We start from the raw sequence: 25394 nt of genomic DNA on the forward strand, positions 1-25394 counted from the left end.
CCGTCAGGCGCGAGGCAGGGGCGGGACGTGCCTCATCTCCCTGCCCTCTGATTGGCCTCCACGCTCGCTCTTCACCTCCCTCCCTCCCCTCCCTCCCTCCCTCCGCCCGGGCTCGCTCGCTCGAACAAGCGAATAACAAGCTGAGGGGGAGGGAGCCGGGGAAGAGGCGGCGCCGGCGAGGCTGAGGGAGGAGAGGCAAGGCCGCAGGCGGGGCCGGGATTGCCTCAGCGGGCGCAGAGGGCGACGTTGCGTCGTGGCTGGCGGAGAAAAGAAGAGCCCCGAGCCCCGCCGGCCGCTCCTTCCCTTCCCTGCCCCGTCGCCTTCGCCGCTGCCGCCATTCCGTGAGGGGAGAAGGAGGAGGAGGAGGAGGAGAGACCCGCCGCGGGGGCAAGAGCGGGCGAGCGAGGGGGCCGAGAAGCAGCGGCGGCGGCGGCCTCCCTTCCCTCCCCCGTCCCCTCACCCCCTCGCCCCTTCTCCGCCCCCGAGGGAGCCCAGCCAGGGGAGCCTCCCTCCTCCTCTGCCAGCTTCCCCACCTTCCTCCTCCTCCTCCTCATCATCATGTCGGCGGGCGGAGACTTCGGCAACCCTCTGCGGAAATTCAAGCTGGTCTTCCTCGGGGAGCAGAGCGGTGAGTCAGGCCCCGATCCGAGCCCGGTTGGGGGGTGAGGGGGATCAACGGTGAGACACCCCCCCCCGACATCTAAAACACCCCCCCAAATCTCCTACCTGGCTGCCTCCCCCCGGTAAGGGGGGGTGATCAACGGTGAGACACCCCCCCCAAAAAAATATCCTACCTGGCTGCCTCCTATATCGCAACACCGCGCCGCATCATTCCTCCCCCCCTCCCCCCCCATGGCCGGTCCTGTTGGACCCGATCCAGGCTCAGGCGGAGACCTCGGACCGCTCCCCGCCGCCGCCCTCCTCCGCTTTTCCTTCCCCCCTTCATCGTGGGTGCGGCTGGAAAAGGGGATCTTTTCCTCCCTCGGGATTTTGACGCCCCCGATTTTGGCTCTATATTCTGGGTGGAAAGGGAAAGAGAGGGAGGGAATATCCTCCCTCCCCCCCCCGCCGCCTCTTGAATCCCCCTTGGGGGCCAACACCCCCCCCCTCCAAAAAACAACAACACCCCCCCCTCCCCAGAAACAGCCATCTTCCCCCTCTGCTTGCATATTCCTAAGCAACCTCTCCTCCCTCGGATCGAGGCCCCCAAGCCCAAATCCCTGCTTCCCACCTTCTTCCTGTCGCGGTGGGGAAGATGGCTTGGGTGCAGATGGAGGGAGTCATTCAACCCATGCACGGATCTCTCCAGGCCTGAAGCTGGGAGAGCCTGTCTGGTGCTCTCTCTAGCATGGCCAGGTGCTTAAAGCGGGTGACACTTGTCTTTTTCTGTGCCTCTGTTATCAAGCACCTCCTTCCCTGCTGCCACTCCTGGTTGTTGTTGTTGTCGTCGAGACCTTGATTTTCTCCTTTTTCCTCTCCGTATTCTGCCGAAGGAAAGGGTCACTAAAGGGGAGCCTTGCTGTTTCTCTCATCTCTAGGAACGAACAGGGCCACCTAAATCTTCCCCTTCCATTCCAGTGGAGAAGAAACCAGAGCCCATTGAAATGTTATCTGTCCCAGATTGCACTGGGTTCCTCTTATTCTTTGTATATCTCTCCATCCCTTTCCCTGCCAGGAATAGATAACAAAAATGCAAAATAAAAATAGTACCCTATGGAAATCTCCAATATTTCAGCTGTTCCTAGGCATGAGATAATTCATTTTGAACTTCGAGGCTCAAAAGCCCCCCCTGCTGTTGTTCCTCAGATGGGGAAATGTGAGGGTTTATAGTGTGTGTACTGTACCTGCTTTCAAGTCTTGGATCTGATAAAGGAGTAAGGATGGTAGGAATTCCTGTTCATTAAGGGTTGTGTGCAAATTGATTTTTGGACCACTATTTTTTCCCTCAATGACAACCCTGATCCTTTGACAATATTCTAAGAATTGAATTCAACACTAGGCGATTGACTTTTGTAAGCTTCTGTAAGAATTGAGACCTTTCCCATTGCTTAATCCCTGACTAGATAATTTTTTGGAACAAACAATTCATGGTTTTCAGATGTGGGCTTGGCAGAGTGGTTTGGTCCTGGTATGGTACACGCTCCATTTAGTAGAAGAAAAAAATAGTGGTCTTGGGGAAAGAGAAAAGCTTCAAGTAGAATAAAAGATTTAGATAACAGCATATTAAGCTTTTTATTATTAAAGAAACCACAGCCTTGCTGATTGATGCATTCTCAGTTTCTGTGTGGAATGAGGTGAGAAGGCGGCCAGTTCTGCTTAATACATGTTTTCACAATTCAATGCGGTTTCCTCACAGAAAAACAACCTAATCCAATGATTCTAGTAGTCTAGACATTTACCATAGTAAACCTTTCTTCTTTTCACCTACCCTTCCTTTATCTACATGCCCACTTGCTTCTTAGGAGACTAGGCTTTGGTTTCCCCCAACAATTTGCAGTTGGCTATTTTAGTCCAGAAGACAGGGACCATAGTTAAGTCATGGCATATCTAGATAGCAGAGCTGAGGGAGGTAGTCTTACACCATGGAGCGCTGGTATCAGCAAATTAAACTGGATAAAATGAAAAGCGGTCTGATGTCAATATAAATCACCTTTTTATGTTCAAACACTTTCATTGGCCATTATCTGGATATGCAATTTTGGCTTCCCATCAAAGAGATCGCAATACTGTGCACATTCACCAGGGAGTAAGTCCTTGAATTCAGTGGGGCAATAAAACATGTCTCTCCTGTATCAGTCTCTACAGCCACAGCAGGCGCTGTAACTCTCCTATGGTTTGACTTTATCCTGGAAACCAAAGGCACACTCTTCTATTGTCTCTTGAGACAGATGGATGCCAACAAACTTCAGAATAGGCATTATAGGATTGCACTGTCAGTGGAATGAGTACTTGTAACCACTGTTGGTATTGAGAGGGCGATTCCAATTTTTTAATATATGTATATGTTATTATTCAAAACACTGAATAATAACATATAAATATATAATTGAAAATTATTCCCTTTGGCCTCCTTGTAATCTTTGCATCTGTCTTCTGCTTTAGAAATGATGGAAAGGAAATTAATCCATGTAGCCTACCTTGATCTCAGCAAGTCATTTGACAAGGTGCCCCATGATATTCTTGTAAAGAAGCTGGTAAAATGCGGACTTGACTATGCTACCACTCAGTGGATTTGTAACTGGCTGACTGACCGAACCCAAAGGGTGCTCATCAATGGTTCCTTTTCATCCTGGAGAAGAGTGACTAGTGGGGTGCCACAGGGTTCTGTCTTGGGCCCGGTCTTATTCAACATCTTTATCAACGACTTGGATGATGGACTCAAGGGCATCCTGATCAAATTTGCAGATGACACCAAACTGGGAGGGGTGGCTAACACCCCAGAGGACAGGATCACACTTCAAAACGACCTTGACAGATTAGAGAACTGGGCCAAAACAAACAAGATGAATTTTAACAGGGAGAAATCTAAAGTATTGCACTTGGGCAAAAAAAATGAGAGGCACAAATACAAGATGGGTGACACCTGGCTTGAGAGCAGTACATGGGAAAAGGATCTAGGAGTCTTGGTTGACCACAAACTTGACATGAGCCAACAGTGTGACACGGCAGCTAAAAAAGCCAATGCAATTCTTGGCTGCATCAATAGGAGTATAGCATCTAGATCAAGGGAAGTAATAGTGCCACTGTATTCTGCTCTGGTCAGACCTCACCTGGAGTACTGTGTCCAGTTCTGGGCACCACAGTTCAAGAAGGACACTGACAAACTGGAACGTGTCCAGAGGAGGGCAACCAAAATGGTCAAAGGCCTGGAAACGATGCCTTATGAGGAACGGCTAAGGGAGCTGGGCATGTTTAGCCTGGAGAAGAGGAGGTTAAGGGGTGATATGATAGCCATGTTCAAATATATAAAAGGATGTCACATAGAGGAGGGAGAAAGGTTGTTTTCTGCTGCTCCAGAGAAGCGGACACGGAGCAATGGTTCCAAACTACAAGAAAGAAGATTCCACCTAAACATTAGGAAGAACTTCCTGACAGTAAGAGCTGTTTGACAGTGGAATTTGCTGCCAAGGAGTGTGGTGGAGTCTCCTTCTTTGGAGGTCTTTAAGCAGAGGCTTGACAACCATATGTCAGGAGTGCTCTGATGGTGTTTCCTGCTTGGCAGGGGGTTGGACTCGATGGCCCTTGTGGTCTCTTCCAACTCTAGGATTCTATGATTCCATACTTGAGGGTGTTTTTTAGTGTTTCTGTATAGAGGTAGTGCATTTGGGGGCAATAGCGTGCCCATGCTAAAGGTAACGTAGGTCTGAGCAATCAAGGAGCTTGTTGCTAGTATTTAAAGATGGTGGTTTGTGCCAAGAAACTATTGATAAAATGAAGGCAAAGTGCTGGCCTCGGACCTTTTGGATATAGCTGTTTGATAATGTGATGCATAAATCTGAATAAAGCCTTTGGGATTGGCATCTCAGGAATACTTTTCTTTTAGTAGTTTCTCCCCCACCTTAGTAGAATTCTTCTCACACCAAAAACCTCTGGTATAATTCATGTAAATTGATATGTTGGTTCACATGGTGCAGTGGCCAAGGTGGTATAAAGATGGCTGACCTAGATACTGAATATCTCTGTGTAGGCTGAAAACAATGTTTGTGAAATTTCCAATGAAATTGGTACAGCTCTGAAGTGATGGATATGTTTTGTAAAGCAGTGTAAGGTGTACAGTATCTTCTGTTGTTTTAATTTTGCTCTTATAACAAATATATATAAAGAGAGAGAGAGTATACACACACACACTCAGTCCTAACAACCTTGTGACTTGGATTAGGCTAAGAGGGCAAGACTAAACCAAGGTCACCCCGTGAGCTTTGTGGCTAAGGGGGCGATTAGAATCCAGGTCCTCTGGGTCTGAGTTTAATGTGCTAACCACTACTTCACCCTGGTTACCGTATATTACTCATGCTTCTGTGCTGCGTTGATTGTATTTTATGTAGAAAAATGGAATGGCTTTGATTAATGGAAGCTGTAATTTTGCTATTTAACCTTTCTTTAGTTCATTATTTATGTAGCAAAATTACATGTTGAGACGGTAAGAACTCCCATATGGCTTGTATAGTTTGTATAAGATGCTGTATAAAAGTCTGCGAGCAGATGACGTAATCCAACTACTTTGCAGGCCTTAGAAGATTTAGTCTAGAATCATCTCTCTAACTGGTCAGCTAGATGCATCCAAGATGCTCACAAGCAGGGTAATAACCCTCACAGTGAATCCCCATCTACTAGTAATCAGTGGCATATCATTCAGGAGGTTCTCGTTTGGTTTGTAAGTGAATATTAGCCATGATAAGCATCTGTCAGGATTTTTTCTATTAAAAACAGAAAGAAATGGTTTCCATTTCATGCTTTAGTTAATTTTGCATTGTCAGACAGAAGCCATATGCTCCTCCTGCACCTAGGAGAGTGGAATACTGTTCTTTTAGTGGTCTGTTTGCCATTTTCTGAAGCATCTGACAGGTTATTAGGAGTTACTGTAAATCAGTATGCCAGGGCCTCTTGTGCAGGCTGCATAAATCTTCCCTTTAACTATGTGTTTCTGATTCTTAATTAAGTTTGTCAAAGCCCCAAATGCCTGCACGGAGATACCATGTGATCAAGGATGCTGCCTGAGATTGGATGCTCTGCAGCAATTCTATTTTTACATATGCTTCAAAAATAGAAGTGTGTTCTAGTTGGAGATGCAAGTTGAATCTGCTCTAAATAATATTGTGGCTTTTCTATCTTCCAGTCTATATCTGCTTGGACTGTGGTTATTTCTTAAGCTGTAGTTTCTGATTGAACCACATTGTTGTATTCATTTTCTTAACATTTTTGCGATATCAACACATATGAATAACTGCATGCTTAAGACTAAAGATGTCCATACTGGTATATTTTTTTCTTAAAATGAAAGGTGTTATATAATTTATATAAATAAATAACGCGGTCTTAATGATTTTTCAGTTTGTCAGCCGAGTCCAGCTACTGTACTGTTGTTGTTCAGGTTGCGATAGCAGTTTGAGACTGACTGCCAGTATATAATCTTTAATACACTATATTAAGTGGTTTGGAATAATGTGTGGCTTATTCTTGATGCAATGGGCAGATTCAGTTTTGAGACTAACTAGATGTAGCCTCCAAGGAATTTTTTTAAATATAAAGACAGGATATAAATGCTTAAAATAAATTGAGGCCTTTTTGCTTTACCAACTGCAAATAATTAGTTAAAAAGTTAGCTCTTTGGGGAAAGAACCTAATTCCTAATGAATAGTTTTTTAAAGAACAGTTGGGTACATTGGCAATCTTTGGTTAAAAAAAATACCTATTCATCCTGCCTATGTGGGGAGGAGAGTGGGGAAGACTGTTGACTTACTCTATGGAATCTTTGCAGATGTGAATACCAGGAGGAGGTGGGGTGACCGGAAAAAAAGGAAACCCTCTAACCTGGATTTCAAGCTCCCAGTGCCATCTGTCACTGCCAACATTTGCTTGGAAGTCAGGTTACAGGTATCCTTTCTGGTGATGTAGTTGCTCAAAGGTCAACGAGCCAGCTGAGATCTGTAGATGATATTGCAAAACCAACAGCTCCTGTCCTGCAGGAATTGTTGAAAAGGGTGTGCTTGCTGTCCCCCCCCCACTTTAATCCAGTAGATTAGAATAGTGTTCCCTGATGAGTTAATTGATTAGTGTTTAGATCATGAGAATGCTGTTGGAAATTTATGGTAATCTGCACAAGAAGCAAGAAGAAAGTCTACTGGTGTTGGATCTGTTGCAGCAGAAAAATACAATACAGTGCCCTTGGAAGACTCAGAACAGCTTCCCTTCTTCCACTTTTGGCTCAGACTGAAAAGGAAGCAAGTACAGTGGTGCCTCGCAAGACGAGAAGAATCCGTTCCGTGAGTCTCTTCGTCTAGCGGTTTTTTCGTCTTGCGAAGCAAGCCCATTGACGGATTAGCGCTATTAGCGGTTTAGCAGCTTTTAGCGGATAAGCGGCTTAGCGGCTTAGAAAAAGGGGGGGAGGGGAAAAAACCCACAGGAACTCACAAGACATTTTCGTCTTGCGAAGCAAGCCCATAGGAAATTCGTTTTGCGAAGCGCCTCCAAAACGGAAAACCCTTTCGTCTAGCGGGTTTGCCGTCTTGCGAGGCATTCGTCTTGCGGGGCACCACTGTAGCAGGCTGTTGCTTCCTTTCATCTTAACATCCAGCCCTTGGTGGTTGTCAGCAGCATGCAGTCTCCTTCTGAACTTTTCTTGCACCATGAGGCTAATGCAGATGTGCAGCCTTCAACTTCTGATGGATTTGGGGGCATAAAGGGGTTGATTTGCTCCCTCAATATTTTGCTGTATGGTTATGGGGGTGTTTCCACAAGCTATCAAGATCCTTAGTGAATAAATTGTATTTAGAGAGTTAAGAACTATCTAATGTAAGTATTGCTAGGGACATGGGTGGCACTGTGGTCTAAACCGCTGAGCCTAGGGCTTGCTGATTGGAAGGTCGGCAGTTCGAATCCCCACGACGGGCTGAGCTCCCGTTGTTCAGTCCCAGCTCCTGCCCACCTAGCAGTTTGAAAGCACGTCAAAGTGAAAGTACAGTGGTACATTGTGTTACATATGCTTCAGGTTTCATACGCTTCAGGTTACAGACTCCGCCAACCCAGAAATAGTGCTTCAGGTTAAGAACTTTACTTCAGGATGAGAACAGAAATTGTTCTCCGGCGGCGCAGCAGCAGCAGGAGGCTCCCTTAGCTAAAGTGGTGCTTCAGGTTAAGAACAGTTTCAGGTTAAGAATGGACCTCCGGAGCGAATTAAGTACTTAACCCGAGGTACCACTGTAGATAAATAGGTCCGCTCTGGCAGGAAGGTAAATGGCGTTTCCGTGCGCTGCTCCAGTTTGCCAGAAGCAGCTTAGTCATGCTGGCCACATGGCCCAGAAGCTGTCTGAGGACAAACGCCGGCTCCCTCGGCCTATAGAGCAAGATGAGTGCCGCAACCCCAGAGTTGTCCGCAGCTGGATCTAACGGTCAGGGGTACCTTTACCTTTAATGTAAGTATTGCATGTGTGGATACCACACACTGTTGCTTTATGCGACCTTAAAAACCCCCACAAACACACACACCAGTGACTCAATGCCTATTTAAATAATTTGGGAATGGTATGGCATAAGCTTTATTGGGCATGGAATAAAAACAATATCCCCACACCCAATTTAAAAGGACATTGATTGTTTAATAGCCAAAGGCCTGAGAGAGGGGGGATTATTTTGATTGGCTCTTAAAGATATGTGACAAAGGCACTGAGGGAGCCACTCTGGGGAGAGCATCCCACAAGCATTTAAAATGCTTTGTCCCCAACATATCTAATAGATCTTCTAAGCTGACTCCCAACTGTTGTCCGTTTGGTTGTTTTTGGTATTGCTGAGTAATTGCATCATATTGACTAAACATGTGCGTTTGTGTGTATGGTTATACAAAGGGATTATACACTGTTGTGGTTAGCTTTGTAGCAATTCGGTGTGATTCAAATAGGATAAGTTTGCATTAGTTACTGCTTCTTGAGCTCATGTGGTGTGCTAGGATATTTGATAGTATCTGGGAACAAGATTTTTTTGGTGTGTGTGTGTGTGTGTGGAGGAACACCAACATTATGGGCCAAAATAAATATTTAGTTTTGTGGAAACAAAATTAGAATTTGTAGAAATGAACAATGTAATTCTGTCAGTATCTGGATGGATAATTAAAATCTTAAGCGTTCCTCTAGAAATACAGTAAAAAGGTAAAGGTACCCCTGCCCGTACGGGCCAGTCTTGACAGACTCTGGGGTTGTGCGCCCATCTCACTTAAGAGGCCAGGGGCCAGCGCTGTCCGGAGACACTTCCGGGTCACGTGGCCAGCGTGACATCGCTGCTCTGGCGAGCCAGAGCCGCACACGGAAACGCCGTTTACCTTCCCGCTGGTAAGCGGTCCCTATTTATCTACTTGCACCTGGAGGTGCTTTCGAACTGCTAGGTTGGCAGGCGCTGGGACCGAGCAGCGGGAGCGCACCCCGCCGCAGGGATTCGAACCGCCAACCTTTCGATCGGCAAGTCCTAGGCGCTGAGGCTTTAACCCACAGCGCCACCTGCGTCCCAAGAAATACAGTAACCTGCCTTAAAATGATAGCTGAATTTGGTACCAATAAACTGGTTGGTCCAAAGAACTCCAAACTCCAAAGAACTCTCATCCTGCTCAGATAGCTCAGTTGGTAGAGCGTGAGACTCTTAATCTCAGGTCATGGGTCTCATGTCGGGAAAAAGATTCATGTATTGCAGGGGATTGGACTAGATGAATCTCATAGTCCCTTCCATCTATACAATTCTGTGATTCTATGCCTTGGTGCTGCAGGAGCAAGATTTGGGCTCATGTGCTTCGATTTTGCAGCAAACCAGAATTTGTTGGTTCAGATGTTTAACTGCTTCCTGTAGAGTTTGCTGCAAAATCAGAAGTTGAAGGGACAGTGTGCAAGCCCACCTTTGATGGGCAGCAGGGCCTATATGGGAGCAGATATCCAGGCCACGAGTTTCATAGCTCTGTATGCCAGCAACAGCATATCAGATTGGGGACATAAGCAAATAGGCACCAATGGTTAAATGACATGGAAGAGGCCCCTTTAAAACTGGTCTCATTCTTTTTTGATAACTGAAACAATCTGGGAAGCCACCCAGAGTGGCTGGGGTAGCCTAGTCAGATGGGTGGAAGGTAAGTAAGTAAGTAAATATCATCATCATCATCATCCCTCCTTAGTCTGTTTAGTTCCTTCAGCTTTTTCTCATGTAACTCTAAGTTTTGTTTTATTATTTGAGTTTTAGCTTTCACATTTTAAAAACTTGGATTTTTGTTTTCCCAGAATTGGTTTGTGCACCCCCACTAAAACCCACCCTTAGATCTAAGGAAAGCTGAAAGGGTCAAATGTCTAAGGGTTGCCTCAAGGCAAAGAATCCCATTGACTTACGCCATTCAGACTTTGATCATGCTCATGAGTGTGCAAGTCACTTGCATTGAATCATTTTCTGTGTCAGCACCTCTTATCTACCTTCTCCTAGCACATTGCTTCGAGTTAGTATGAGTGACTACATTAATCCGTGTTTATGGTACTGTCATAAAGCCTCTTTTGTTATCATTGACCATATCATATGAAAACATTTTAAAGGTACTTGAGGACACAAACTGGAACTTCAGGACTCTTGTTCAGGGATGATAATTTGAAGAATCATAGAGTTGAAAAGGACCCTGAGAATCATCTACTCCAACTTTTTTTCTAGATCACTTAGCTGCTGCCTCGGAGTATGTAGATGAGTGAGACTGTATCTTTTGTATAATTGTAAATTGTTTAGGATTTGGGCAGGTATGGCTAGAGGACAGTATGTGTTTTGCATTTATCCAATATTTCATATGCATCTTATTTTAAAAAAAATTCTAGACAACTTTCTATTAAAAACAAACCTTAGAGCACATTACAGCATTAAAACATATATTCAAACCCTTTCTCTGTATATAATGGTAAAAAAAAAAAAAAGTCCAGCCTGTAATATCCAGTATTAATGATTGGGAAGTGCCTGAGCAGAGAGAGGTTATCAATAAATGTTGGAAGCATTCTACTGCCTCTCATATATGGAAGCAGAGTATTCCAAAGTATAGGTGCTACCATGGAGAAGGCCAGTTTCTGCATTGTCCCTAGATGAAGTGGTGCAGCCAACAAGACCTCTCAAAGGACCTGAGCAGTTAATAACAAGAACCTGGATATGACTCAGTACCTGAAAGGCAGCATATGCAGTTCCTTCAACACAAGTAATATCAGCACAGGCAGGGTTGCCATACATGCAATTTTCTAAACTTTTTTTTTAAACTCAGCAACTTTGGCAGAAAGAAAAAACCCCCAGCACAACTGGCACTCCACTCAGTACCTTGGCTGCTGCTTTCTGTACCAGCTACAGCTTTCAAACCAGTCCTAAGGATAGCCATACAAAGAGCCCATTAGAGGAGTTCAGGCCATGAATCACAATTGGTCAAGCTGTTACCGTGTAAGATTGTTTTACAGGAGTGTATTCATCACCACTTCAAAACTGGTGAACTGCACTCCACGCCATAAAAATGCATTAACCACTCCCACACGCCTGCTCAGCCGTTGCCCCCTATGACTTGAGTAAGCCATGACAGGCAAATATTGAAATGATGGGATGTAGGCAGGACAGCTGCAAGTCCTCAGGCCACAAAAATGAGCTGATTCCACAAAAATGGGATAAAATGGTACATTGGACACATGGCTGACACATGGCTTGGTACTGCACTAATGACAGTATTCAAGCTGGCATGAAGGTGAGCAATTTCATCCTCAAAATACCTAGCAAAATTGTCTCAGTAGGCAATTAACCATTCACAGGGGTAGATGTCAACAAGCCCTGCACCACTTGGGATAGCTCTGCTGACAGGCTATTTCAGGAGGCAACAGAGACAATAAAGTAGTCCTTCTCTGCCTTTACTGCTAGGTAGGTAAAATTATGCATTCTGAACACATTGGGTCAGTCGCACATTGAGTCTTAATGCCTTTTGTGCTCCAATAGTAGTCTGGCTTGTTTCATTGCCTAGAGCTGCTTAGAGAACCAGGGGCATGCTGGGCTCCACAGCACTGGAGAGGGCACCCAGAAGTGATATTGTTGATAGTCCTTTGTGATTTACCGTTCCATACCGAGACAAAATCTCAACAGAATCACTGACTTCAGCTACCCCAAAATTATCTAGACTATCCTAGGAATCCCAGTGGTGACCATCCTAATGGATTTCCTAGCATACATGGGTTGTGGAGGCAACCTGCTGTAAGACCAAACTTCACCTGGTAGCGGTGTGATCATGATAATAACAAGGTGATTTTCTCAACTCCCAAATATCCAGACCATCCCCTCACATCACAAGGCAAAGACTTAAATTGAGCGTAATGCCTTGCTCTGTGCATCAGCCTGATGACAAATCGAGACAGCCCCATGGTGCACAAGATGCATTGTATTCAGTCAGGCCTTTGGTCCTTCTAGACCAGTATTGTGTGCCCTGACAGCAATATTGTGTACCCTGGAAGCAGATTCCCTTGATCACAGGCAGAGAACATACACCATACAAACAATTGGCAGTGTTCTTTCTCACCCTTCTAGCACATGATCCTTCTAACCTGGAGATTTTGGTAATTGCACATGGGATCTTCTGTCTATAAAGGTCTGTAACTGAACTGTAGGCCTTTTTCTGTGCATTTCATATTGAGTTTTTGGGTTAGGCAACTCAGCTGCATCTTGCATTAGTCTAATAACATTTGTATAATCCAAAGATCTGAAACTGTATCCTGCTGTGTTAAACTGCTATTCCTTAGCTATCAGAAAATACCTAAATGCTTGTGGGTTGTTGAGCAGGATTTTTACAGATTAGATAATCCTTCCTTTTGAACAAAACAATCTGCTGATTTGAAGTAGGCTTACAATGTGTACATGGTGTGTTTGTGATATGTATATGGGTGTTCAATGGGTTCTTGCCTTTTTACTGTTGGTACAGGTATGTTCAATGAACAGAGAAACTGTCTTTATAGCTGTCACAACCATTCACTTCTCCACACATGAGACCTTGACTGCTTTTAAAAAAATTGAATTCAAATAATAATGTACATACACCGATCAATTGGGGAGGGGTTTCCAGAAATGTTGACTCGCTCTGCAATCTCATATCAACTCTCTTCTAGCATCTTGCTGATGTTGTTATTTAGTCGTTTAGTCGTGTCCGACTCTTCATGACCCCATGGACCAGAGCACGCCAGGCACTCCTGTCTTCCACTGCCTCCCGCAGTTTGGTCAAATTCATGCTGGTAGCTTCGAAAACACTGTCCAGCCATCTCGTCCTCTCGTTCTCCTTGTGCCCTCCATCTTTCCAAACATCAGGGTCTTTTCCAGGGAGTCTTCTCATGAAACAGCTTCATAGATCCAACCTTAATTAGCATCATATAGTTCCCTGATGTGCCTTCTTTCTGATTAGTTGCAGTTCATGGACCTCTTAACTTCTCACCCTTGGTGAAGAAAAGACTCTTGGCTCCAATTCCTCTTCAACTAATTACCATTTTACAATTGTCCCATACAAGCCTCCAAAGAATGGTGTGGAATCCTCCTCCCTTTCAGCTACAGCTGCTTTACTTGGATTGATGAACAACATAGCCTTTCCCAGTCTACAGCCTCAATTCTTACCTATACCATTCTCTTCCCTTCCAACCTTCGCCATTGGGAAGCACACCGCTGATCTTCCCAGGAAGTTATTCACATTGGTTGAAAAAATCACTACATGGATCTGTATGATCTGACAAAAGAACTGATTTGCCGTTTGAGTGTCGTTACTAGTGAATGGGTAGCTGTAGAATTGGGAAGTCCCTTATTTAAGAAGTGTCAGTTTTTAGACATTATTGTGTCCATGATTATTAGGGTCATGGGTATGTGGAATTCATTTTTAAAAGCCTGTTTTTTTTATTTCCCCTGTTGTACAAGTTTCTGAAAGTTTCAAATTCTGACCTCTTGGGTTCAAAGAGGGCTGATATTCTTTGCATTTGGGCAGACTTGGAAGGCCACCTTGTTTGTAGTTCCACCTACCTTGGCCTGTCTTCTGTGAATTGTTCTTTTGTGAACTTGGAGTAAAGAAATACAATTACAGAGTTCTAGGCAGTGCATGCTGCATAGAGGCAATGGAATCAGGTCCAGACAGATCGTGAATGGTGAGGTTGGAAGGGGGGAGGATCCCCACAATCCAAGGCTGGATTCTGCTGCCCCAGCCTTAGTCTCAGTTATAAAATACGTGTAACATGGTGAGAGCATTCTAAAGTTGGTACTGTTTATGCAGCTGTGTCTTCATTGTGCTAATTACAGTGCTACTTGGAGAAAACACTATTTAAACATTCAAAGCACTTCAAACGCCTCCTTGGTAATCCTTATAACAAACGGATAAGGTGGGTTGCTAATGTTAATGTACTGCAAATGGCTGAGGCTAAGCATCAGTGGCTCAGTTTAGGGACAGTGCTGCTATTCAACAAATCACGGTTTATTGGTGTTGCAACAAAGCCACCTTTAGCACTTCTCTTCCCCAACCTCCTTGTGTTCCTGGTGAATTCATGTTTGTTAAAGCATAGTTTCCCATGAGGCCAAAAATGTGAAACTAGCTGAAGTGCTGCCTCTAATCCTGATTTGAAAATTAGCATCAAACAGATTTACAGAGATTTATCAAGCAGGGCATTGTTCTTGCTTAAGACCACCTAGTAAGTGTATGGCTGATGTGACATTTGAATTACCAGCTTTCTGGCTCAGTTCATTCTCTGTCCTGTGCATGCTTCTTGTTAGCTGATGTAGCTCTGCAGTGGTACCTCGGTTTAAGAACAATCCGGTTTAAGAACGATTTGGTTTACAAACTCTGCAAAACCGGAAATAGTGTCTTGGTTTGAGAACTTTACATTGTTCTTTTTTTTATAATAATTTTATTAAGAGTTTTGTTAATACAATAGAGAAAAGACAGAGTAAACAGAAAATAAACGTAAGAAAAAACAAGCATAAAATTTAACATCTTGCAGTACCCATCTTTTCTTCATTCTTTGGACTTCCTCACATCTCACGCTCCTGCGTTCCAAATTTATAATACTTTAGCCAGCAATTTATCACCTTGTTTCAATTCTTATTAAACACATTTCCTATATTTTGTCCCTAATTTTGAAAAATTTTATCTAGGTCTTAAATATCTAATTTTAAACCCAATGTTTATTCAAAATTTATTTTTCTCATGAAATTCACTCATTCTCATAATATCTATCAACTAACTTAATGGGCCCTGTTAGTCAAATCTGTCATCCTTCCTAGCACTCATATAGTTTACAATGTTTTTGTAGATAATCCTTAAATTTCTTCCAATCCTCTTCCACGGCTTCCTCTCCCAGGTCTCGAATTCTGCCGGTCATTTCTGCAAGCTCTATATAGTCCATCAGTTGCATCTGCCATTCTTCCAGCGTGGGCAAATCTTGAGTTTTCCAATATTTAGCGAGAACTTTACATTGTTCAAAGAATGGAATCTGAATGGTAGAAGGGCACCGGCAGCAGGAGGCCTCATTAGGGAAAGCGCACCTCGGTTTGAGAAAGGTTTTGGTTTAAGAACGGACTTCCGGAACGGATTAAGTTCATAAACCGAGGTACCGCTGTACTTAGTTTTGGCCATCTGCTTTGCCTGCTGATACCATTACTTGGTGTATGTGGTCCAGTACTTGTAGTGCAGCCTGCTCCCAATTACTGGAGGTAGAGAAAGGACAGTTCTTTGCATCCAGAAGTGTGTTCAGTGTGGAAGTATCATTATAGCCTACTTGATTTACTAGCAAGTAAATCATACTGCATACACAGCTATGGGTGGTAATCAGATGTCAGTAGGAATGGCCTGCCTTAGTTAATGTGTCCATTAGTTTCATATTGCAGTGAAAGTCATTATGTCGTTAACCACTGGCTCTTTGGGGATGCATGAGCTGTGAGACTTTAAAAGCAGGAACTACGTAGCTTTGTTTAAAATAAGCTCGACATTTTCCCATAAAAACCTTGCGGCTTTTATGAGACTGTAGCAGGTGGCGCTGTGGGTTAAAGCCTCAGCGCCTAGGACTTGCCGATCGAAAGGTCGGCGGTTCGAATCCCTGCGGCGGGGTGCGCTCCCGCTGCTCGGTCCCAGCGCCTGCCAACCTAGCAGTTCGAAAGCACCTCCAGGTGCAAGTAGATAAATAGGGACCGCTTACCAGCGGGAAGGTAAACGGCGTTTCCGTGTGCGGCTCTGGCTCTGGCTCTGGCTCTGGCCAGAGCAGCGATGTCACGCTGGCCACGTGACCCGGAAGTGTCTCCGGACAGCGCTGGCCCCTGGCCTCTTAAGTGAGATGGGCGCACAACCCCAGAGTCTGTCAAGACTGGCCCGTACGGGCAGGGGTACCTTTACCTTTTACCTTTAGCAGACTGTCCTCAATTTTGCTCACAAATACAAAGCTAATTCACTTTAGGGACGAAGACTGTAGCTTTGAGTTATTATCATATGTCACCCTTGTTTGGAAATAGAAAAGCCACCAAAGTTCAAGGATATTAGTCTTCCTCCAGATGATGATACTGCAGGTATAGGACTCCTTACAGGCCAGTGGGGCAAGTCCAGTTATCTGTAATATCTTCCCTAGATTGGTAGTTGCTTGATAGCTCATTGGGCTGGTAGTTCTTGCATGTCTCCCACTGTAAGTCAAAGCAGTAAGAGAGTAGCTACTTCCACTGCAAGGAAACCAGAGTAAATCATAATGGGATCTTGATGGATCTCCTGTAATGTCTTGCACCAGCTCAGTGCTTTGTGCTGATGAGAGAGAGAGAGAGAGAGAGAGAGAGAGAGAGAGAGAGCCTTTCGCAGTGCTGTGTGAATTCTAAGCAGTGAAGTTTCCTGTCAAATTGGGTTGCTTGAGAGCAGCTCTATTGCAAGTATGCCTGTGTTCCATGTTGCTCATCCTCCTCCTTCATTGACATCACCCACTTGCAGATTTGGCATGTAACTTCATAACCCTTGACCTATTGTGTAATGTCTGGCATGTGTTACATTGTCATAGGTTTCTAAAGTTATATTAATGTGACACACTAAAGTGGGGGGCATCATAAATGATTAACTGGACCTCAAGGCCTTGATGTGCTCTGCAGGTAGCTTCAGCGGTTGTGTTAGATTTTTCTGATTTGCTGAAAGTTTCCATAAACATGGCCACTTGAAGTCTTTAATACTGATCATGGCTACTGGTCCCATCACCTCCTGGCAAATAGAAGGGGAAGAAATGGAGGCAGTGAGAGATTTTACTTTCTTGGGCTCCATGATCACTGCAGATGGTGACAGCAGCCACGAAATTAAAAGACGCCTGCTTCTTGGGAGAAGGGCAATGACAGGCCTAGACAGCATCTTGAGAAGTAGAGACATCACCTTGCCAACAAAGGTCCGTATAGTTAAAGCTATGGTTTTCCCAGTAGTGATGTATGGAAGTGAGAGCTGGACCATAAAGAAGGCTGATCGCCGAAGAATTGATGCTTTTGAATTCTGGTGCTGGAGGAGACTCTTGAGAGTCCCATGGACTGCAAGAAGATCAAACCTCTCCATTCTGAAGGAAATCAGCCCTGAGTGCTCACTGGAAGGACAGATTGTGAAGCTGAGGCTCCAGTACTTTGGCCACCTCATGAGAAGAGAAGACTCCCTGGAGAAGACCCTGATGTTGGGAAAGATGGAGGGCACAAGGAGAAGGGGGCGACAGAGGACGAGATGGTTGGATAGTGTTTTCGAGGTTACCAGCATGAGTCTGACCAAGCTGTGGGGGGCAGTGGAGGACAGGAGTGCCTGGCGTTCTCTGGTCCATGGGATCACGAAGAGTCGGACACGACTAAACGACTAAACAACAACAACAACAACAAAGTGCCTGATATCTGAAGTTGAGCTTAAATGGAAGGCCAGTATTTTCTCTTGTGCAGTGCCTCATGGATGGTTTGCCTCTCTAGGCCAGGCTTCCTCAAACTTGGCCCTCCAGATGTTTTGAGACTACAGTTCCCATCCTCCCTGACCACTGGTCCTGCTAGCTAGGGATCATGGGAGTTGTAGGCCAAAAACATCTGGATGGCCGAGTTTGAGGAAGCCTGCTCTAGGCCATCTTAGAAGAGATTTGTATTCAGTATCCTGGTAGAAAACAAAATATAAAATGTAGAATATTTTTATTATGGCATTTGGTTACTGGTATTGGAGAACTACTTAAAGCTGTAAGATTAACAGCAGAGCAGTCACAGCCTTTAGAAACTCTTATCTGGCAGAACGTAAGTGGGGAGCTATTCAATTGGGATATACAGATTACAATTTAATGAGCCTGTCCTTGAAGTTCTGCTGTTGTTGGAAACTGACTAAACTGGTATGATCCGCATAGCTTGAAAGCATTGCCTTGCACAGTTCCATTGGGAATAAGGCATCCACTTGGTAAAATCCTTATGTGATGCGATTACCTAGTCATTTCCGCTTCTGCCTCTCATGAAAAGCCAGTCTTTCTTCAATGACTGCATTAAAGACAAAAGTGATGTTTAGGTTGGAAACCACAGGACAGCTGTTAAATAAAACAAAGAGAATGTTATGTTCTGTAGAAATATACTGTCTTTTAAAATGGAAATATTTATGCTTAAAATATTTTTTAAACTCCTTTCAGCTATGTTAGCCTCAAGAATTTTAGGCGTGCCTTTATTGATCACATGCCTTCTTAATTACTCAGTGAGGGGCATTTATCTTGTGAAAACTCTCTAAGCCTTCTCTTATGGGATTTTCACCATATTTTCAGTTGTTTTGTGCAGTAAGATGGCAAAGTAGCCGTGGCATCAAACAAATCTTCCTATAGCCACATATTAGGTCAGATGCCTCACTTCTTGAATACCTGAATTTATTTTGCTTAAGATGCCTGACACGCAAATGAGAGATCCATTGAAAAGCTACCACATGATTAAGAAAACAGTTTTGAATGGGGAAAGGGGAAGGGAGGACAAAATAGGGGATAAATTATGAAGTGGTATGTATAAATAATAGAACTAGCTCAAGCTTCAAATTAGTGGTGTCTATTCTGTGAGTTTGAATGCCTTAATACAAAAGCCTTTAAAACATGGCTTAAAACATGCCTTCGAAAATTGATCTGACCAAAAAGGTATAAAGCTGATACCTTCGTTTATTGTCTCGTTTTAAAATGCACTCCTTTTTAGGTGTGCAGTGGAAATTGCATAAATAGCATTGTAGAAGAAATGCAAAATGTCTCCTAGTAGTCTACAAGGACTGTGATCATGAAATGTTAATTATGTAACTAAAATATTCACGCTTAGTGGCAGCCTTTTTGAAACTTGCATTTCCACCAAATTCCTCTACTTGAAAATGTGGCCAGCTAGCACTAGCCAGCCCTGTACCCACAACATGCACTTGTATCTGCTGCCTAAAACCTTTTGACACGTGTGATTGCTAGGTATTCTCAGAACAATGGGTAACAAGCCAGTCATGTGGTCTAACTTAGAGACTACGGTGATTAAGTGACATATTTTGACAAATGGCCTAAATATGGAATAAAAATACCTTAACTGGGTGCAAGAAGAATTAAAGGAAGTGAGCAGCCCCTTAAAAATGGCTCTTCCTCTTAAACGTTATGTTCTTTGGCGATGCTCCCATGTACTGATAGCCTTCTCAGGAAAGTATCTGACTTGCTTTGGCTTTTCAAGAAAAGAACTCTGGCGACAGGTGTGGGGTTTTTTAGCACCCTCATAGATAAAACAGATGTGTACGGTTTTAAAATCCCAGCCTATGTTAAACTGTTAATTTGAAGGTTTCTTCTCCTTTAAGCAGACTCTCTAATAAAAGATCTGAACTTTTCCACCTGAAGCAAAATCTGCTCCATTGGCCATTGCATTAAATTATCGTCTTGAGAGTGAATATTGCTGCAGTTATGGTTTTGTCATGTGAATTATTGCTGAAAAATTTAACGCCAAGTGACCCGAAAAGTGTTGCTGCTTGATGAAGAAGAAGAGGAGTTTGGATTTGATATCCCGCCTTTCACTCCCTTTAAGGAGTCTCAAAGCGGCTAACATTCTCCTTTCCCTGTTGCTCAAAAGCATATGGTTCTCCCCCTTCCCCACTTAATCATGTGGAAACTGGCTCCTTTCAGACATCACACTGAATTGTGGTACATGTACCTCTCATAGGCTTGAACTCAAATAATAGTTTTCAAATTTACAACAAGCAAACCATCTGGAGCTGTTGTCTGCTGTCATTTTTTACTGTTACTGAATATGAGTTCAGGTATGTTTTAACTACACTAATTCTCCAATCTGAAACAGTAAGGGAGAATGTGGGTGCTGAGGGAGCTTTCTGGTTATAGGCAGAGAGCAGGAGGTCCAGATTTAGTTTTTCCTATATTGTACCATCGAACAAATAAAAGACTCAGAAAAACCTAGGGGCTTAAACCCCTCCTCCCCAAATTGAGGTGTGATTTGCTGCTGGAAGAAGCAAAAATTCTGTTACAGTGGTACCTTGGGTTACATACGCTTCAGGTTACATACGTTTCAGGTTACAGACTCCGCTAACCCAGAAATAGTGCTTCAGGTTAAGAACTTTGCTTCAGGATGAGAACAGAAATCGTGCTCTGGCGGCGCGGCGGCAGCAGGAGGCCCCATTAGCTAAAGAGGTGCTTCAGGTTAAGAACGGACCTCCGGAACAAATTAAGTACTTAACCTGAGGTACCGCTGTATAGACATTCTTAAGTTTTTATGATGTCCTTTTGTCTTATCAGTAGTAACTCAAGGACCTTTGAACATTCCAAAGGTTGCCCTAATTAGGCATTTCCATTGGCTCCCAAGACAGACGGATAGCAACCATCCAATTAAAGCCCTGTGTTTCGCATTAAGTGTGGCATGATGGTTGCTGGAACTAGAACAGGTGACTTAGTAACATCATACAGCTGTTTGTATTTGGCTAGCCTGTTTTTGGCACATAATATTTCTGTTGCACTTCATATATAAGACATTGATTTCTCTCCATGTTTGGCTTCCTTGGAGTAACTGCAGTTAATGAATGAAAGAGTTTGAAATTCAAGCTACCTGAAATGTAACAAACAAACCTTTATTAAGATAATGATGATCTTAATGTGAGAGCACTGTGGTATACACTATAAAACTAGAAATACGTTTCTGAAGATGTTGAAACCCCAGTATTTGCCACTTACCTGCTCACCTTGGACAGGTATTGTTTGGTCCCTCTACAAGCACCCAAGATGAAGCAGCACCTGGCCCTCTGTCTCCCTTGATCCCTTCCTCCAGTGCTTCAGCACTGTCCTGGGTGTCTGTCCCAGCCCTTTACGAGGAGGAGGAGTTTGGATTTGATATCCCGCTTTAGCACTACCCAAAAGAGTCTCAAAGCGGCTAACATTCTCCTTTCCCTTCCTCCCCCACAACAAACACTCTGTGAGGTGAGTGGGGCTGAGAGACCTAACAGAAGTGTGACTGGCCCAAGGTTACCCAGCAGCTGCATGTGGAGGAGCGGGGAAGCGAACCCGGTTCCCCAGATTACGAGTCTACCGCTCTTAATCACTACACCACACTGGCTCTCTTTAGCACTCATCCCAGTGGCCAGCATAGTCCTGTGTTTCTTTTCTTAGCAGTTCTGTGACAATTAAATGTGACTTGCCCACATCTGATTTTAAAGACCCAGTGGCCCCTTAAGTCCAGAAAACGTTGGCAGCAGATGGAGATAAAGAGTAGCTGATTTTCAGTGATTCCAGATCTCTTAAAGGTAAAGGTAAAGGTACCCCTGCCCGTATGGGCCAGTCTTGACAGACTCTAGGGTTGTGCGCCCATCTCACTCAAGAGGCCGGGGACCAGCGCTGTCCGGAGACACTTCCGGGTCACGTGGCCAGCATGACATCGCTGCTCTGGCGAGCTAGAGCCGCACACGGAAACGCCGTTTACCTTCCCGCTAGTAAGCGGTCCCTATTTATATACTTGCACCCGGGGGTGCTTTCGAACTGCTAGGTTGGCAGGCGCCGGGACTGAGCAACGGGAGCGCACCCCGCTGCGGGGATTTGAACCGCCGACCTTTCGATCGGCAAGCCCTAGGCGCTGAGGCTTTTACCCACAGTGCCACCCGCGTCTCTTACTTGCACTTAATGATAGATATTGCATATTTCACTGCAGAATCTAATTGGAATTGCTTTCTTTCTGCCACGTGGATGTTCACAAGACACGCTTCTTAGCAAGATGCCTGCACACACACACCCCCGGCAACCTATATCAGTTGCTACTTTCTGGAGCCAAGTGTTACCTGGCTAATTTTGTAGTCTTTCTTCCTTTGGCAGTGGTGGAGATCCATGGGGCTGCCTTTTCGGAAAGTTCTTTGCTTCCCTAGGGTCTCTTGCTCAAGGTCCTCCACAGCCTAAGGGATTGCGCACCACAATGTAATCCTCTAAAGGTTGCTTATAAATGACAAGAAGTTTAGTGAAAGAGATTACACTAAGTAATCATACAAATGTCAACCAATAGTTGGATCTCAGATTTAACTGTTACTTTGCTAGGGTTATAATGTATCCTGAAATCTGCCTACCCTGCATACTTAAAATACCTTTAAAATTTGTATTTCAAGCTGTAAAAATGCCTCTTGCTTGGTATTTACAAGAATATTGTAAAGGGAATCTCCTGAAAGGAATCCGACTTGGTTTGGTTATTTCTGGTCAGTTTCTATTATTTTGATGTATTTTCTTTTTTAAAGGAGGACAGTTAACTCTTGGTTGCTTAACCTTCTGTATCCCAATTTCAAACAGACAACATTTTTTTAATGTTAACATCAATGTCCAGACTTGAGCATGGGGATGAGCCCCCTGTTGATACTTTTTCCAGAGAGCTACACATTTGTCCCTAAATGCTGGGGTGGGAATGCTCTTGCTTATGTACTTGATTGCATCTTTAGGTGTGGATTGCTGCTGAAATAGTGCTTAAGGATGCAATGGCAGGTGCAGCTCAGAGGGGTTCTGGAGCCTTTGTGTCTGGCATTTGTTGTTTGTAATTGCTGATTAGCGCTTCCTCTTATCTTTGGGGAAAAGATAATAGATGTAATCTTCAGGCTGTGGAAAAAAAAATGCACCCTCAAATATTTTGCCACTTGAAATAGCTTATCACATTGTTAATAGTCTTCAGGGGGCAGGAGTGACTTACTGTATTTTTTGCTCTATAAGACTCATTTTCCCTCCTAAAAAGTAAGGGGAAATGTGTGTGCGTCTTATGGAGCGAATGCAGGCTGCGCAGCTATCCCAGAAGCCAGAACAGCAAGAGGGATTGATGCTTTCACTGCACAGCGATCCCTCTTGCTGTTCTGGCTTCTGAGATTCAGAATATTTTTTTTCTTGTTTTCCTCCTCCAAAAACTAGGTGCGTCTTGGTCTGGTGCGTCTTATGGAGCGAAAAATACGGTACCTTACCTATTATATTAAAAAGGTTTAGAAATACTTACTTTTCCATACTACTAGTGCCTGCTGCTGTGTGTTTCTGTGATCTGACTACTCTTGCACTAAAATCTCAAGTGGTATTACCAATAATGAGATGTGGAATTAAATAAAATTCAGTTTGAACTATTTATCGCTTTCCAAGTGCTTCAAATATAACAAGCACTGCCTGGAGATTAGAGAACAGGACTGTAAATCTTCAGGCAAAGATTATCTGATATTATTTTTATTTGATTTTTGAAAAGCATAGTACAAAAAAACCCCATCAACTTGACAAAGAACTGCAACAAATGTCTGAGGTATAATCTCTCAAATAATAGCACCATCAAGAAGAAAAGGGAAAAAGCACTTTGAAAAAAAGAAATACACATTGACACTGAGCAGAATAGCAAGCCTATCTAACATCTCCAGATAAGATTTTTCCCCACCTACAAAGCTAGTTGTGCTCCTTGGGGTCTGCTCTGGGTTTATATTTTAAAGCTACTTAATATAAGCAGTATTACTGATCTGACAAAGTACTCTACATTTCTAGCGTAGCTGGCAGTCCCTGCAGCTTCTCCTTCTCTGACCAATGGATGCAAGGACAGCTGGGATGCAACCTCCCAGGAGCCTTTTGTCAATATATTTTATCTTGCCATCTGCTAATACTTAGAACTTAATTAATATGCCCTGGTTGCATCCAAATTGGACTACTGTTGCATTCCCCTAGTGCTTCCAGATGTTTTGGACTACAACTCATTCCACAGTCGTGCAGCCAGGATTTTTGTTAGGAGGGCAGACATTTTGTTGGGGGGGGGCAGAACCTCAGTTTGCTATATATTTTAATTGATTTGTGGGGGGCAGCTGCCCCTCCCTTGGCTATACCCATGGTCCTGTTGGAGACGCTCTATATGTCTTTAATAATATCTTTAATAATGATTTTAACTAATTGACCTGGAATGGACATTGAGCTAATTGGCTTGTTATTTCCTGAACTCCCCACCCACACCCCACAATCTCTTTTTTAAAAAAACGCTGTTACAAACTTTCCTTCTATCATTTTTTTTTTTTTGGGGGGGGGTTGTTTCTTTAAAAAAAAGATAATTGAGATATAAACTATGGATTGTGAAAAAGATGCGCAAATTAAGCAGCTTTTAATATTTCAGTAAGTATGTCTGTTGCCCTTAAATTTTATACACAGGGCAGTTTACTAAAAGAAGGAAATATGAAACCTAAAAATACAATTGAGTGCATAATTTTGAAATTTGGGGTGGGGGGACCTTTCCCCAGTGGGACGCTAGGTTTTTGACACTTTTGGGTGCAGAATATATGCATTCCTGGCTAGGATAATAGATGAAAATTCCAAAAGATCACAACACAGCACAAGAATCTCTAAAACTCACACCGCATCTTCTCCCAATCATCTTTTCTCTAAACATGTGATCTGATAATAATAATAATAATAATAATAATAATAATAATACTTTATTATTATTTATACCCCGCCCATCTGGCTGAGTTTCCCCAGCCACTCTGGGCGGCTCCCAATCAGTGTTAAAAACAGTACAGCATTACATATTAAAAATTTCCCTGAACAGGGCTGCCTTAAGATGTCTTCTGAATGTCAGGTAATTCTTTATCTCTTTGACATCTGATGGGAGGGCGTTCCACAGGTACTACTTGTACTACTTGCTTGACATCTGGCTCTTGTAGAGGTGATAAACTTGCTGCTTTTCTTAAGCTAGGAGAGCACTTAGGAATGCACCAGCAGCCAGCAAGTAGGCATGAAAAATCTTGTTTACTTTAGATATTGCCTGTCAGACTGACTGGAACTAAGCCCTCCAGTTTGCACTTGGAGGCAGACAAATTGTGATGGGAGAATAGGATCTGCTGCCTTTCCTGGCTTATCTGGTTGTTGTTGTTTTTTGTAAGCTCTCCACTGTACAGAAGACTGCATAGGTTGCTGATGTAAAGTCAGAGACCAAAGATTTCAGTATTGCTTTGAAATCCATTTGCATTGAAAATGTGCACAAGTTATTCCCAGATAAAGACAGGAAGGAAATTCTCATAAGGCTAGACAATAGATTTGAAAACATTGATGTCTTCCATTTGGAGTATGGAGAATATGGGTTATGCTATTTCATTAGCATCTGGCAGCCTGGGCTCATCATACTTTGGGTCTAGAAACTGGGGATAAGAATATGCTTGTAGGAGCAGGTTCTGTTCTCAGTGCTTCCTGCTGAAATTCAGTGGAACT

General features: G+C 43.6%; 1 protein-coding gene across 3 annotated transcripts in view; it reads left to right on the top strand.

Annotated features, from left to right (window-relative positions):
* Nucleotides 1-466: 466 nt before the first annotated feature.
* The window catches only part of RAB6A (RAB6A, member RAS oncogene family), a 59547-nt gene continuing 34619 nt past the window's right edge, over nt 467-25394 (top strand). For 2 of the 3 annotated variants that reach the window (XM_079974207.1, XM_079974205.1), the window contains exon 1: nt 468-628. In XM_079974207.1, coding sequence (XP_079830333.1) covers nt 559-628 — 70 coding nt within the window. In that variant the 5' untranslated portion in view covers nt 468-558. Of the gene's footprint in view, nt 629-25394 lie in introns of all 3 variants that reach the window. The other variant, XM_079974206.1, reaches the window with a different exon arrangement.

This window comes from Podarcis cretensis (genome assembly GCF_951804945.1).
Source record: "Podarcis cretensis genome assembly, chromosome: 4".
In the NCBI taxonomy this organism is placed as follows: domain Eukaryota; kingdom Metazoa; phylum Chordata; class Lepidosauria; order Squamata; family Lacertidae; genus Podarcis; species Podarcis cretensis.